At 42.4% G+C, this 14401-nt stretch overlaps 1 protein-coding gene across 8 annotated transcripts in view; it reads left to right on the top strand.

Annotated features, from left to right (window-relative positions):
- clocka (clock circadian regulator a) overlaps window positions 1–14401 on the top strand; it is a 269029-nt gene that overhangs the window by 174234 nt on the left and 80394 nt on the right. For all 8 annotated transcript variants that reach the window (XM_070869951.1, XM_070869943.1, XM_070869953.1 and 5 more), the window contains 4 exons: window positions 2821–2939; window positions 3097–3179; window positions 8592–8698; window positions 13815–13962. In XM_070869951.1, the coding sequence (XP_070726052.1) occupies window positions 2821–2939; window positions 3097–3179; window positions 8592–8698; window positions 13815–13962 (457 nt within the window). The remainder of the gene's footprint in view (window positions 1–2820; window positions 2940–3096; window positions 3180–8591; window positions 8699–13814; window positions 13963–14401) is intronic.

The following is a 14401-nucleotide window of genomic DNA, read 5'->3' on the forward strand; positions in this document are numbered from 1 at the left end:
AGCAGCTGGCCGACAGCCATGATGTGCGAGGATTCCTCACCGCAGTCAAGGCCACCTACGGCCCAAACACCCAAGGCCCCACCCCACTGCTGGCCAAGAACGGGGAGACACTCATCAAGGACACCGAGGCAGTCAGGACCCGCTGGAAGGAACACTTTGAAGATCTCCTCAACCGAGACTCTGCATTTGACTCGAGTGTCCTCGACTCCATCCCGCAGCATGCTACCCGCCACCATCTCCACAAAACCCCAGTGCTGCACGAGATTAAGAACAACCAGGCTACGGGAGCAGATGGAATCCCCGCTGAGGCACTAAAGTACTATTGGTACTATTGGCATGAATGCATGACCTCATCGCTCTCATCTGGAAGGAGCAGAGTATGCCGGGAGATCTCAGAGATGCAGTAATTGTGACCATCTTTAAAAAAGGGGACCAGTCCGACTGCACCAACTACAAAGGAATCTCCCCGTTATCAGCCATTGGGAAAGTCTCGCTAGAATCCTCCTCAACTGTTTTCTCCCTGTGGCTGAGGAGCTCCTCCCAGAGTCACAGGATTTCGTCCCCTATGGGGTATAATGGATATTGCAAGAAACATCTGCAAGAAAATCTGCAAGAACATCTGCGCGACATCTGCAAGAACAATGCAGGGAACAGCACCAACCCCTGTACATGGCCTTCTTTGACCTTACAAAAGCCTTTGACACTGTCAACCGCAAGGGACTATCGAGAGTCCTCCTCCATTTCGGCTGCCCCCAAAAGTTTGTCATCATCCTCCCCCTGCTCCACAACAACATGCAGGCTGTGATCCTTACCAACGGATCCATTACAGACCCAGTCCACGTCCGGGGTCAAGCAGGGCTGCATCATCACGCCAACCCTCTTCTCAATCTTCCTCGCTGCCTTGCTCCACTCAACAAGCTCTCCGTTGAAGTGGAACTAAACTATAGAACCAGTGGGAAACAACATTCGTTGTCTCCAGGCCAGATCCAAGACCGTCCCAACCTCTGTCGTCGAGCTACAGTAGGCTTTTCGTTTGCGCACATACAGAGGCTGAACTCCAAGTCATAGTGAACATCTTCACTGAGGCGTATGAAAGCATAGGCCTTACACTAAACATCCATAAGACAAAGGTCCTCCACCAGCCTATCCCCGCCGCACAGCACTGCCCCCTCAGTCATCAAGATCCACGGCGCGACCCTGGACAACGTGGACCCCTTCCCATACCTCGGGAGCCTCTTATCAACAAGGGCAGACATTGACGACGGGATTCAACGCCTCTAGTGCGCCACTGCTGCCTTCAGCCGCCTGAGGAAAAGAGAGTGTTCGAAGATCAGGCCCTCAAATCTGCCACCAAGCTCATAGTCTACAGGGCTGTAGTGATATCCACCCTCCTGTATGGCTCAGAGACATGGACCATATACAGTAGACATCTCAAATCACAGGAGAAATACCAGCAACGATGTCTCCGCAAGATCCTGCATATCCCCTGGGAGGACAGACGCACCAACGTTAGCATCCTCGACCAGGCCAACATCTCCAGCATTGAAGCACTGACCACACTCGACCAGCTCCGTTGGACAGGCCACATTGTTCGCATATCTGACACAAGACTCCCAAAACAAGTGCTCTACTCTGAACTCCTTCACGGCAAACAAGCCCAAGGTGGGCAGAGGAAACGATTCAAGGACACCCTCAAAGCCTCCTTGATAAAATGCAACATCCCCACCGACACCTAGGAGTCCCTGGTCAAAGACCGCCTTAAGTGGAGGAAGTGCATCTGGGAGGGCGCTGAGCACCTCGAGTCTCATCGCCGAAAGCATGCAGAAACCAAGCGCAGGCAGCGGAAGGAGCATTCGGCAAACCAATCCCACCCACCCTTTCCCTCAACGACTGTCTGTCCCACCTGTGATAGAGATTGTAATTCAAGTATTGGACTGTTCAGTCACCTAAGAACTCATTTTTAAAGTGGAAGCAAGTCTTCCTCAATTCCGAGGGACTGTCAATGATGATGAATTTAGCTCTAGTGACATAAATAACTGATGCGAGAGTAGACCAATTGGGTAATAGTAACTAGAACATAGCTAGATTCGATGTAAGAATAGAACATGATTCTGAAGAGTAAAAGATAAGGGTGCTTGTTGGAAAAAGGCAAAATTCCAAGTGGTAAGATGGGAGCTAGGTCAAGTTAACAGGACAGTAAAATTAGTAAGCAGATTGACAGATCAGCAGTGGGAATCTTCAAATGTGAGATGAGATGAATAGGGTATAAAATAGATATATTCCAACAAGACAAAAAGAATGTACTGTACTGAAGTGTCAACCTGGATTATGTGCTCAAGTCTCGAATAGGGAATTAACCCACAGCCTTCTGACGTGCAGGCGAGAGTGCCATCACTGAGTCAAGGCGGTAGAGCTAAAGAGAGGGTATAGAGGCTGGATAACTAGTTCAATAGTAGAGGTAGCGATGGCAGTGAGTAGTAGTAGTGAGGTGATGATGGGAAAGGGAGCAAGTAGTTGTAAAGCAAAGATGTAGGGAGCACCATGGAAGAGAGAGGCTCGGGGAGAGCACAAGCAGAGTTCCCTCCCATGCAATGTCACATCACCCCCCACCTATAAACATGCTTAAAGTTTGTCAGTTTTAAACCTATGTTTAATTTTGTGCTCATTGTTCAAATTAAATAATTTAAAACTGTTTTTCAAAAGTGGTCCTGACGGCGAGACTCCTTTTTAACATTATTTAGAATTTTTAATTTACTATCTTTTACTGAAGTTTTATTCATTTTCACAAACTGTCAAGTTATGACTCCTTATTTCATTCAGTGCCTAGTTCTACAAGAAATGGTTTTGAAGGAGTCATACAACAGTCAATAAAGCCAACTTATGAAGAAAGAGTTTGCTTTGTAGCAACTGTCAGATTAGCCACACCACAATTTATTAAGGTATGATCATAATGTATACTAATACATTTCTTTCTGATTTTGGTTCTGCAGTATGCTTGCTTGCCAATCTTACCATATAAATACACTAGTGATTTCAGCTGTTCACTTTTTGCACAATGGGCAATATTTCCTCAAATTGATTATTTTTTAAATATAGGAAATGTGCACTATTGAAGAACCAAATGAAGAATTTACATCAAGATACAGCTTAGAGTGGAAGTTCTTGTTTCTAGATCACAGGTATGTTTTCTGATTTTTAAAAAAAAATCTTATTTAAAGGTGCCTTGAACAAAGAAAAATGTACCAGAGTACTTCACAGAAGCAAGGGTTGTGGGGGGTTGGCAGCGGAACCAGAGCTAAAGGAGTCATTCGGAAGTGTGACCAAAAGCTTTGTCAAATATATGTAATTTAAAAAGGATCGTAATGGAAGATGGGGAGATGAAAGAGTTCAGAAAGTGAATTCCAGAGTCTGGGGCATATGTGAAACATAGAAACATAGAAATTAGGTGCAGGAGCAGGCCATTCGGCCCCTCGAGCCTGCACTGCCATTCAATAAGATCATGGCTGATCATTCAACCTCAGTACCCTTTTCCTGCTTTCTCTCCATACCCCTTGATTCCTTTGGCCATAAAGGCCATATCAAATCCCTTTTGAATATATCTAATGAACTGGCCTCAACAACTTTTTGCGGTCGAGGAATTCCACAGGTTAACCACACTCTGAGTGAAGAAGCTTCTCCTCATCTCGGTCCTAAATGGCTTACCCCTTATTCTTAGACTATGACCCCTGGTTCTGGAACTCCCCAGCAATGGGAACATTCTTCCTGCCTCTAACCTATCCAATCCCGTCAGAATTTTATATGTTTCTATGAGATCCACTCTCATTCTTCTAAACTCCAGTGGATACAAGCCCAGTTGATCCAGTCTCTCCTCATATGTCAGTCCTGCCATCCCGGGAATCAATCTGATGAACCTTCGCTGTACTCCCTCAATAGCAAGAACATCCTTCCTCAGATTAGGAGACCAAAACTGAACACAATATTCCAGGTGTGGTCTCACCAAGGCTCTGTACAACTGCAGTAAGTCCTCCCTGCTCCCATACTCAAATCCCCTAGCTATGAAGTCCAACATGCCATTTGCCTTCTTCACCGCCTGCTGTACCTGCATGCCAAACTTCAATGATGGATGTACCATGGCACCCAGGTCCCGTTGTACCTCCCCTTTTCCGAATCTGTCACCATTCAGATAATATTCTGCCTTCGTGTTTTTGCTACCAAAGTAGATAACTTCACATTTATCCACATTATACTACATCTGCCATGCATTTGCTCACTCACCTAATCTGTCCAAGTCACCCTGCAGTCTCTTAGCATCCTCCTCACAGCTCACACCATCATCTGCAAACTTGGAGATATTACATTCAATTCCTTCATCTAAATCATTGATGTATATTATAAATAGCTGTGGTCCCTGCACTGAACCCTGCGGCACCCCACTGGTCACTGCCTGCCATTCTGAAAAGGACCTGTTTATTCGGACTCTCTGCTTCCTGTCTGAAGATGGCTGAAGACGCCAATGGTGAAACAGAGAGATGGGGTGGATACACAAGAAGCCAGAGTCAGAAGTATGGAGAATTCCAGTTGGGGGACTGTTACTTTGAAGAGATAGGGAAGGGCAAAGTCATGGTGGGATTTAAACAGAAGGATGAGAATTTAAAGTTTGAGTTGTTCGGTGCGGGGGGAGCGGGGTCGCTGGAGCCACTGTAGATCAGCAAAGATGGAGTTGATCGGTGAGTGGAACCTGCTGTTGGTTAGGATACTAGCAACAACGTTTTGAATGTGCTGGTTTGCGGAGGATGGAGAATGGGAGGCTGGCTGGGAGAGCATTAATATTCTCTTTAATCTGCGCGGCTCTGCAGCTGCCGTGCAGCTGGTCCACTGGGATTTAAATAGGAAAAACTGCGCATGCACACTATTTTGAATGGGTTGTGCAGCCTCTTAAAGGGGCAACTCACCCCCAAAAATTAAAGGGAACATTGGACAGAGGTAGTCAGTGTTGCGGAAATGGAAGTAAATCATCTTTGTGATGGAAGCTAAGTTCAGGATTAAGCAGGGTGGCAAAATTGCAAATAGTCTGATTTAGTCTGTGACAGTGAATAGGAAGGGGGATGGAATCGGTGGATAGGTTATAGAGTTTGCATTTCTGGCCATAGGCGTTTAATAAAGTGCCACTTAATAGACTTGCCAGCAAATTTGAAGCCCATGGAATAAAAGGGACAGTCGCAGCATGGATATGAAATTGGCTTAGTGACAGGAAACAGAGAGTAGTGGTGAACAGTTGTTTTTCGGACTGGAGGAAGGTACACAGTAATGTTCCCCAGGGGTCGGTACGAGGACCACTACCACTACTTTTCTTGATATATATTAATGACTTGAATTTGGGTGTACAGGGCACAGTTTCAAAATTTGCAGATGACACAAAACTTCAAAGTATCGTGAACAGTGAAGAGGCTTCAAGAGGACATAGACAGTCTGGTGGAATGGGCAGACACGTGACAGGTGAAATTTAACCCAGAAAAGAGTGAAGTGATACATTTTGGTAGGAAGAACGAGGAGAGGCAATATAAACTAAAGGGTACAATTCTAAAGCGGGTGCATGAATAGAGAGACCTGGGGCTATATGTGCTCAAATCGTTGAAGGCGGCAGGGCAGGTTAAGAAAGCAGTTAAAAAACCATACGAGATCCTGGGCTTCATAAAGAGAGGCATAGAGTACAAAAGCAAGGAACTTATGATGAACGTTTATAAAAGACTGGTTCAGCCTCAACTGGAGTACTGTGTCCAATTCTGGGCACCGCACTTTAGGAAAGATGTGAAGGCCTTAGAGAGGATGCAGAAAAGATAGGAGAAGCTGGGGTTGTTCTCCTTTGAGCAAAGAAGGTTGAGAGGAGATTTGATAGAGGTGTTCACAACCCTGAGGGGTCTGGACAGAGTAGATAGAGAGAAACTGTTCCCATTGGCGGAAGGGTCGAGAACCAGAGGATTGGCAGAAGAACCAAAGGCGACATGAGGAAAAACTTTTTTACGCAGCGAGTGGTTATCATCTGGAATGCACTGTCTAAAAGGGTGGTGGAGGCAGATTCAATCGTGGCTTTCAAAAGGAAATTGGATAAGTACCTGAAGGAAAAAAATTTGCAGGGCTACGGGAAAAGAGCACGGGAGTGGGACTAGTTGAAGTGCTCTTGCAGAGAGCTGGCACAGGCTCGATGGGCCGAATGGCCTCCTTCTGTGCTGTAACCATTCTATGATTCTATGAAAGACAATACCGCATTAGCTGTGAAGAAAAAGTGTGGTTATGTGTTCAGACTATGGAGCATATTGGGAAGACCGAAGCCATTGTCTTCAGTCCCCACCACAAACTCCGTTCCCTAGCCACCGATTCCATCCCTCTCCTTAGCATCTGTATGAGGCTGAATCACACTGTTTGCAACTTTGGTGTCATATTTGACCCTGAACTGAACTTCCGACCACATATCCACGCCTAACTCCACCTCCGTAACATCGCTCCACTCCTGCCTCAGCTCATTTGCTGCTGAATCGCTCATCTATGCCATTGTTATTTCTAGATTTGACTATTCTAACGTACTCCTGGCTGGCCTCCCACGTTCTACTCTATGCAAACTTGAGGTTATGCAAAACTCTGCTGCTGTGTCCTAAGTCGCATCAAGTTCTGTTCACCCATCACCCATGTGCTCGCTGACCTATATTGGCTCCCGGTTAAGCAATGCCGCAATTTTTAAATTCCCATCCTTGTTTTCAAAACCCTTCATGGCTTCGTCCCTCTCTATCTCTGTAATTTCCTCCAGCCCAAAAATCCCCCTGAGATATTTACTCTCCTCTAATTCTGGCTTCCTGTGCATCCTTGATTTTAATCGTTCAACCATTGGTGGCCCTGCCTTCAGCTGCCAGGGCCCCAAGCTCTGGAATTCCCTCTCCAAATGCCTCCGCATCTTTAACTCTCTTTCCTCCTTTAAGACACTCCTTAAAACCTACTTCTTTAAACAAGCTTTTGGTCATCTGTCCTAATTTCTCCTTATGTGGCTCAGTGTCAAATTTTGTTTTATAATGCTCCTGTGAGGCACCTTGGGCCGTTTTACTATGTTAAAAGCACTATATAGAAATTATTAGGGCAAAATTGTGGTCAGAGGCTTCCTTCGTACGAACGCCTCCAACCCGAAAAAAATCTGCGCAAGTACCTGGTGGTGCCAGAAGAACATAGAGATTCAGGTCGTACGTACAAGCTGGAGTCACATGGGCCTGGACCACCAATCACTATGCAGTATTCTCATTGATAAAAATGGAAACTCTGTTTGTACGGACTCCCATAACTATCAATGAGAAAACCCCCAAAGCACAGAAACACAGCATAATAAATAAAACACCTCACATATTTAAAATTAATTGAAATGAAATGTAATTAAATGTTTTAGAAAAAATATATTTTTGGGGGAATTTTTTTTAATATGTTTTAATAGTGTTAAAAATAAATTCCCCTTAATGGTCATGGTTTTTAATATAAAAGTGAGTTATTAAATTTAATGTTTATATGTTTTAAAACTCTTATGCTGGTAAAAGTAAATTATGTGCCTGCTTTTACCAGGCATAAATGTTTGAAGGACATTCGCTAGGAAAATAGCCCAATCTCTGCCACGCAAATGTCCTTCTCCCGGGGATGCGGAGGATCTGTTGAGAAAGCTTGACCGATTGGAAAAGCCGTTTTTTGGCGAATGCGCATTGCGCCCCGAAAACCGGCATTTGCGAGGCCTCGTCAGGTCTGTGCGCACTTTGCACCTGGCGAGGCTGGAATTTTCAGCCCATTGTTATATTTTAATATTCTGGCCTTACAGGCATTACTATTTGTTGTCTCAATTGTTAATCATTCCCTCTCAACCACTTTAGTTCAGAGATCAAGCTGAATTTTAGGAACAAATAAAAATGATCTAATATGGAAATAGAACCTAGAGGACATTAGAGGTTGATTTAATAAGAATGTAAAAGAAAAATGTGTGAAATTAAAGAAAAAAATGGGAAATTATTCTGATGCTCTGGCAACCTAAGTTAACTTCAAGAATGGTATTCTGATGTTGAGTTGATATACTGATTAGATTTCCTAACGAAGTATATTCATTTAAATGAATGTGTCTAAATCATAGAGACATTGTTCAGTAAGGCATAAAATGTGTTATACTTCATTTGAAATCCTTTAATTAAAAAAAAGTTTTCAAAATAAAAGTTGATCCAATATGAGTGGTTGCAACAAATCAACAAACCTGATTTTGCATCAGGAAATACCAAAAGTTTGTGTAATATTTTATCAAATGCCCCAAATCTAATAATCTGTAAAAAAAACTATAACTAATGCTTCTGTAAATGAAGTACTGTTCACTAATATATGCTAATTGTAAGATTTATGAATATATATGGCCATACTACAGTTATATACGTAATTAGCTTCTAATTTGTTTGATGGCAATGGACAGGGAAACCTACTTTGTGAAGATAAGGTAAAGATTTGCATATCAGGACAAAGAGATAATATAATGTTGCACTTCTGTAAAATATTAAGCCTTCATTTGATCCTTGTATTTAATCTAGGGCTCCTCCAATAATAGGCTATTTACCATTTGAGGTGCTAGGCACATCTGGCTATGATTACTACCATGTGGATGACTTGGAAAATTTGGCAAAATGCCATGAACACTGTAAGTATCTTTTGATGGTTAATGGAGGATAAATTTGTAATATATATTTCCGAAAACTGGACAAATAAGTCAACAAAGTCCTTCATTGTTAATTGTATTCATTTAGAATAATGCATCACCCATAGCATTGCTCACAATAAGTTAGAGTGTTGGTTGGATGTGTTTTGGGTTAGATCCATTCCAGTTGTCATGCAATGCTAACTAAATATTGATTTCTGAGTTGGTGCTACTGGGCAGTTTGATAAGTAGATAATTGGAAAGTATATGGTAGTGGTTCTGCTATCAAAATAATTTTGGTTGTGGAATTATATAAGGATTGGTTTAAAGTGAAATATATAGGAACAGATGAGGGTTACCAATTTTTGTATGTGTGTTTTACAGGGGAAAATGTGAAGTATAGATCTGAAATATATTAATCTAAAAGGTATGATGGGAAGATGCAGGAGAGATCAAATGTAGCATCCTAATTAGTGTAGTGGATATTAATATAAATTAACATAAAACAGTAAAAAACCAAATATATTTGTGGAAAGTAAATACTTGTAATATTTAGAATTTAAAAGCATTATTTTGTATGGATGGAATTGATGAGAAAAATTAGAAGTTTTGTTTGCTGTTGCCAAAATTGAGGAACAAACAATCTCAGTACAGAGGTTGCTAAGATTGGGATCAGTTTGTCATATGTATTCTTTCCTGCTGTGATTTTGTTATAGTAAGGACCATTAACCAGACTCTCTGGCTATATTGCAGCCATTTTATAGTAACAACACTTGAGTGGAGGTGATGGAATACATCGATGTCATGGGTCTGGGCTACAGGGATGGATTAAGGGGGCGGTGGTGGGGGGGGAGCCACAGATGAGGCAGTCACCCGGGGTCCATACCCAGAGTGGGGCCTATACAGGGACGGATTATAAGGGTAGGGGTAAATAGTATTGACATAAGTAATGTAGCAAGAATGAAGCAAAGCCGCGAGGGCTCAGGTGCATGTTATTCATGACTTGATGTAAACAGACTCTAGATGCCCTTTTCCTAGAGATACATTCTACACACAAATCGGGGGCGAGAAAAAGGAAAGAGCACTAGCTATGTGAGGAGCAAAAGAGACGATAAGTAGCTAAGCTGCTTAAACTAGATAATTTTTTCCAACTAAAACTCAAGATCATGAAGCTGAAGGCCAAGACGACTCTGTGCAGTCAACTTCAACAATAAAACCACTAGTGGCACCGGACCTGGAGTTGGCCGAGTTGGAGCTCCAAGTCCAAAAAGTTGAAGAAGATAAAAACAAACTGACGCATACTGAGCTGAAAGAGGCGCAACTTACGAGTGACATTGGGCTGTGGGGAGACAATATCTCAGAAGCCATACAAAGCCATTGGATTGCAAAAGGTAGTAAGGACTGCGGAAACTGTGATGAAGACTTTCAAAACTCCAGCGTGATTCATGCCAAGGAAGAATGTCGCCGATACTGCTTGAAGTCCTTCTTCACACGTGCGCACCCGCTGTGGAGTGAACGTGGCTTTGTTATTCACCTTCAAATGGTAGATATACTGCTCACAGCATGAACAAGTAGCTACTTTACTCATGGGTTTAATGACTGGTAACATGGAGATGAGAGGATTTTATCGCACGAAAACAGCCACCAGCAATAGAGAAGCCATGGTAGTAAGGTGCACTAGACAAGCAGGCACTGGTTGTGTGGATGGTCATATTTTCTTCCAGTTTGAAAATGAATGGCAGTACTGGCGCAAGATGCTAGAGTGGGTTGTCTGTGTGATAACGTTGTTTCTCTGTGAACGAAGTCTTTCATTGCGATGCAGATTCGAAATTGTTGGGTCTCCTATTCTCATTGCTATTTGGAACACAATCTTGAAGCGCTTTCACCTGACCAATCTCTCGCTTCAAGAGACAGGCTTGAATCTGAATGTTCTGGTGTCCTTACTTGAGTCCCTTGCCGATTTTGTCAAGATCCAGCGGACAGAGTTTGAGGACTTTGAAGACCTAGGGATTAAACTGTGTAGCCACAACGAGTACAATTCAGCTCAGAGGCGTGTCCGGGTATGCAACCACCGCTATGATGATGGAGATGCTGTAAACACTGCTGTCACCCAAGGAGAAATTCAAAACTGAAGTGTTCCTTGTCATCATTGATCAACTAATCAGTACCACTCTCTCGACTCATGAGATCAAGCAAGCAGCAGCAAATCTTGCCTGCTCCTATCCCAAAGATCTGGAACCTATGATTGAAAGTGAATTCGTCCAGTTTTCTAGCTTGGTGGCATCCTCAATAGAGATTCAACCCTCAAATTTGTGTCAAACAAACTAAGTCAGCAGAGCTGAGAATATACCAATTCCTCCATACATACGCCCTCACCCAAACCTTTTCTAACTTCTTGGAAGTAGCTTTAATATTGGAGGAAATGCAGGAAATCCATTTTAGGCCAAAGGAGACAGTGAGGCCAAGAATGTTGGTAAATGAAGAAGGAATACATTGATTAATGAAGAATACAATCATTAACATAGGATTGACTGATGAGTGGAGAAGATCATTGATGAGAAGGAATTGCATGGGGAAGAGGACAGAGCCTTGTGGTACCCTTGAGTTACTGGAAAAAGGACGAGGATGACCTTAAATTACAGAACAGATTGAAGAATTGGAGAGAAAACTAGATGGCCATGAAATTCATTTTAGTAAGTGAATGCAATTAGTTTAGAAATGTACAATGGCAAAACCTTTCAAGGAGTTCATAGCAATGACACATGATTTATGAAAGTGTTCAAGAGCAGAATTCCAGAGATCCATAGGCACAAAATCACTATTCGTATGGTCATTTTTAAAATAATTTTGGTTCAGGAATTAGAGCAGAATTTTCAAAGATGATGGATTATTTGTAAGTTAACAGCATCTTTCATAACTTTAGAATGTTCTGATGTAAGAGGAACCGGCTTTCTTAGAAATAGAGGGGCCGAAATTGCCCCTTTCTTTAATACCCGTGGCGGCCTGAAAGCGGCGGCTAAGGGTCGATGTGGACAGGTCAGCATGGAGGGGCTGCCATTTTGGATATTGCCCTCCTTTAGTTTTTGAGCGGTGTAGAGGACTGCCCTGCATGTTTTCCCGCTGCGTTGTTTACACACCAAAATTGCTTCTTTCCAGAATTGTCCCACGGGAGACTCTGACAGCTTTTTCTATCGGTACCCTTTTTGTGGCTGTGCAGCACAGCCGCCCTTAAAGGGGAGCTGACACTGCCGGCGACTCCATTTTATTTTTTATTGTCGGCTGACTGCCAGGTCGGGCCGACAATTATGCCCGCTGGTTCAGCCAAAACCCTTCCTGGTGGTCCAGTGTTTGCCACTGAAGTGGCTGTCGAGTTCGCAGTGGCCCTCCCCTTTAACTGAACAGGAGGGATATTGTGATGCGCAATGCGATGACATCATCAGCTGGTGACTTGCAGCATCGGCCACTCCGACCTGCCCCGCTAATGGTGGCTACTCTGACCCGACAACACTTCCGCCCTGATGATGAGACCACTTCCGCCCCGCTGCATTGGGGCGGACGGAACCCTTCAAAATCGGTAGGTGTGCCCCGTTTCGGGCGGAGGGCAATTTCGGCCTCAGAGCCTTTATGAGCAAATTTCCAACGAGAAAGAAAGGTAGATGTAGGAACAAGACAGATTGAAGAGTTGACAGAGGACAGGTAGATTTGGAAGCAAACACCAATTACCAGGGTTGTTAGAGCTAATATTTTGTGCTGAGGATAACTTTTACATCTTCCTTGATCATTGTATGTACCTGTGACAACAGCAAAAAGAGAGGAAAGCCAAAGTTAAATTTTCTTTTCACATTATGGAGTTTACGTACAACTCTACATTAAGCCAATGTTATATGGAATTTGGGGAGCTCTGCATTTGACAGGTAAAGATCTGCAGAAGGAACAGTGCAGGCATTGTCCAATTGGAGACCTCATTCATACAGTTATGCTTCTGGTTTAGTAATCTAGAGGTCTGGACTAATAATCCAGAAAAAATGAGTTCAAATCCCAGCATGACATGAGAATATTGAATTCAGTTTTAAAAATCTGGAAATAAAAAGGTGGTTTCAGCAAAAGTGATCATTAAGCTGTCGGTTTGTCGTTAAAAAGCTAACTAATTCACTATGTGCTTAAGGAAGAAAACTTGTTATTGTTATCTGGTCTCAGCTATATTTGACTCCAGTCCCACCCCAATGTGATTGACTCAGAATGATACTGGGATTAAAAGGATTAAATTACGCAGACAGGTTGCATAGATTAGGTTTGTATTCATTTGAAAATGGGAGATTAAGGTGTGATCTAATAGAGATATTTAAGATGATTAAAGGATATGACAGGGTAGATAGAGAAACTATTTCTTCTGATGGAAGAGTTTAGAACAAAGGGGAATAACCTTAAAATTAGAGCTAGGCCATTCAGGGGCGATATTAGAAAGCACTTCTTCACATAAAGGGGAGTGGAAATCTGTATCTCTCTCCTCCAAAAAGCTGTTGTGTCTATGTCAATTGAAAATTTAAAAACTGAGTTTGATAGATTTTTGTTAGGCAAGGGTATTCAGGGTTATGGAACCAAGGCGGATAGATGGAGCTAAGATACAGATAAACTATTTAATAGTGGAAGTGGCTTGAGGAGCTGAATGGCCTGTTCCTGTTCCTATTAACTGTCCTCCAAAGTGGCCTAGTATGCCGCTCAGTTGTATCAAACAGGGAAACTAGGAATGAGCAATAAATGCTGGTCCTTTCCAGCAATGCTCATATTCCAAGAATGATTTTTTTTAAATAGAAGCCTCGGTTTTCTTCTTTTGGCATAGTTACCACCAGAATAGTTACTGGTAAGTTTTAGACACTCAAATGAAAATGGGCTCAGTTTTCCTAGGTCAGTCACTAGCATAAGTTCAAATGTAAATTTGGGCAGGTCAAAAGAGCACCTTGTACTGTTAAACAGTAGTTATACCTGGCTAAATTCTAGCAGTAGCTCTGAGTTTAATTTTTAAACTGTACAATATAGATGATGCATGGATACCACAGATATCATAAATTTGTAATAGATATGCGTATTTGTGAATCAACTTTTATTTTTTTAATTTTAGTAATGCAGTACGGAAAGGGCAAGTCTTGCTACTACAGGTTTCTTACAAAAGGGCAACAATGGATGTGGCTTCAGACTCATTATTACATTACTTATCACCAGTGGAACTCCAGGCCAGAATTCATAGTCTGTACTCATACTGTTGTAAGGTAAAGGGATTTCTGCTAATACATTTAGTCTACTTTATCACGTATTTTCATTCTTATTTGTAATCAAAATCTAACTAAGTTATCATTTGTCCCACTCTAGTTTCTACTTTTAATCTTTTGGTCAATAAAATTGTAAATAAAAATAAAAATAAACTGACTCACCCACTAAAGAGGAAGAAAAGTCTAGTGACAGTACTTGATGAAAGTACTCCACACTTTTTCTTGGGAGAAACTGTCTCTTAACGCTTCAGAACTTAGGAGGATTGAGATCATTCTCCAAAAATGTCAGTTTCCATCATGTGAGTGGCAGTCAACATTAACACACATTATATATTCCTGTAGATGAACCTCTAGAGAATATCCAGTGAACAATTGGAGGTCTAGAAGTTTCCTGAGTCTTGGTGCCATCCTTGAATGATATGGGCAATAAATGCTGGCC

Source organism: Pristiophorus japonicus, chromosome 2 (genome assembly GCF_044704955.1).
Source record: "Pristiophorus japonicus isolate sPriJap1 chromosome 2, sPriJap1.hap1, whole genome shotgun sequence".
Taxonomy (NCBI): domain Eukaryota; kingdom Metazoa; phylum Chordata; class Chondrichthyes; family Pristiophoridae; genus Pristiophorus; species Pristiophorus japonicus.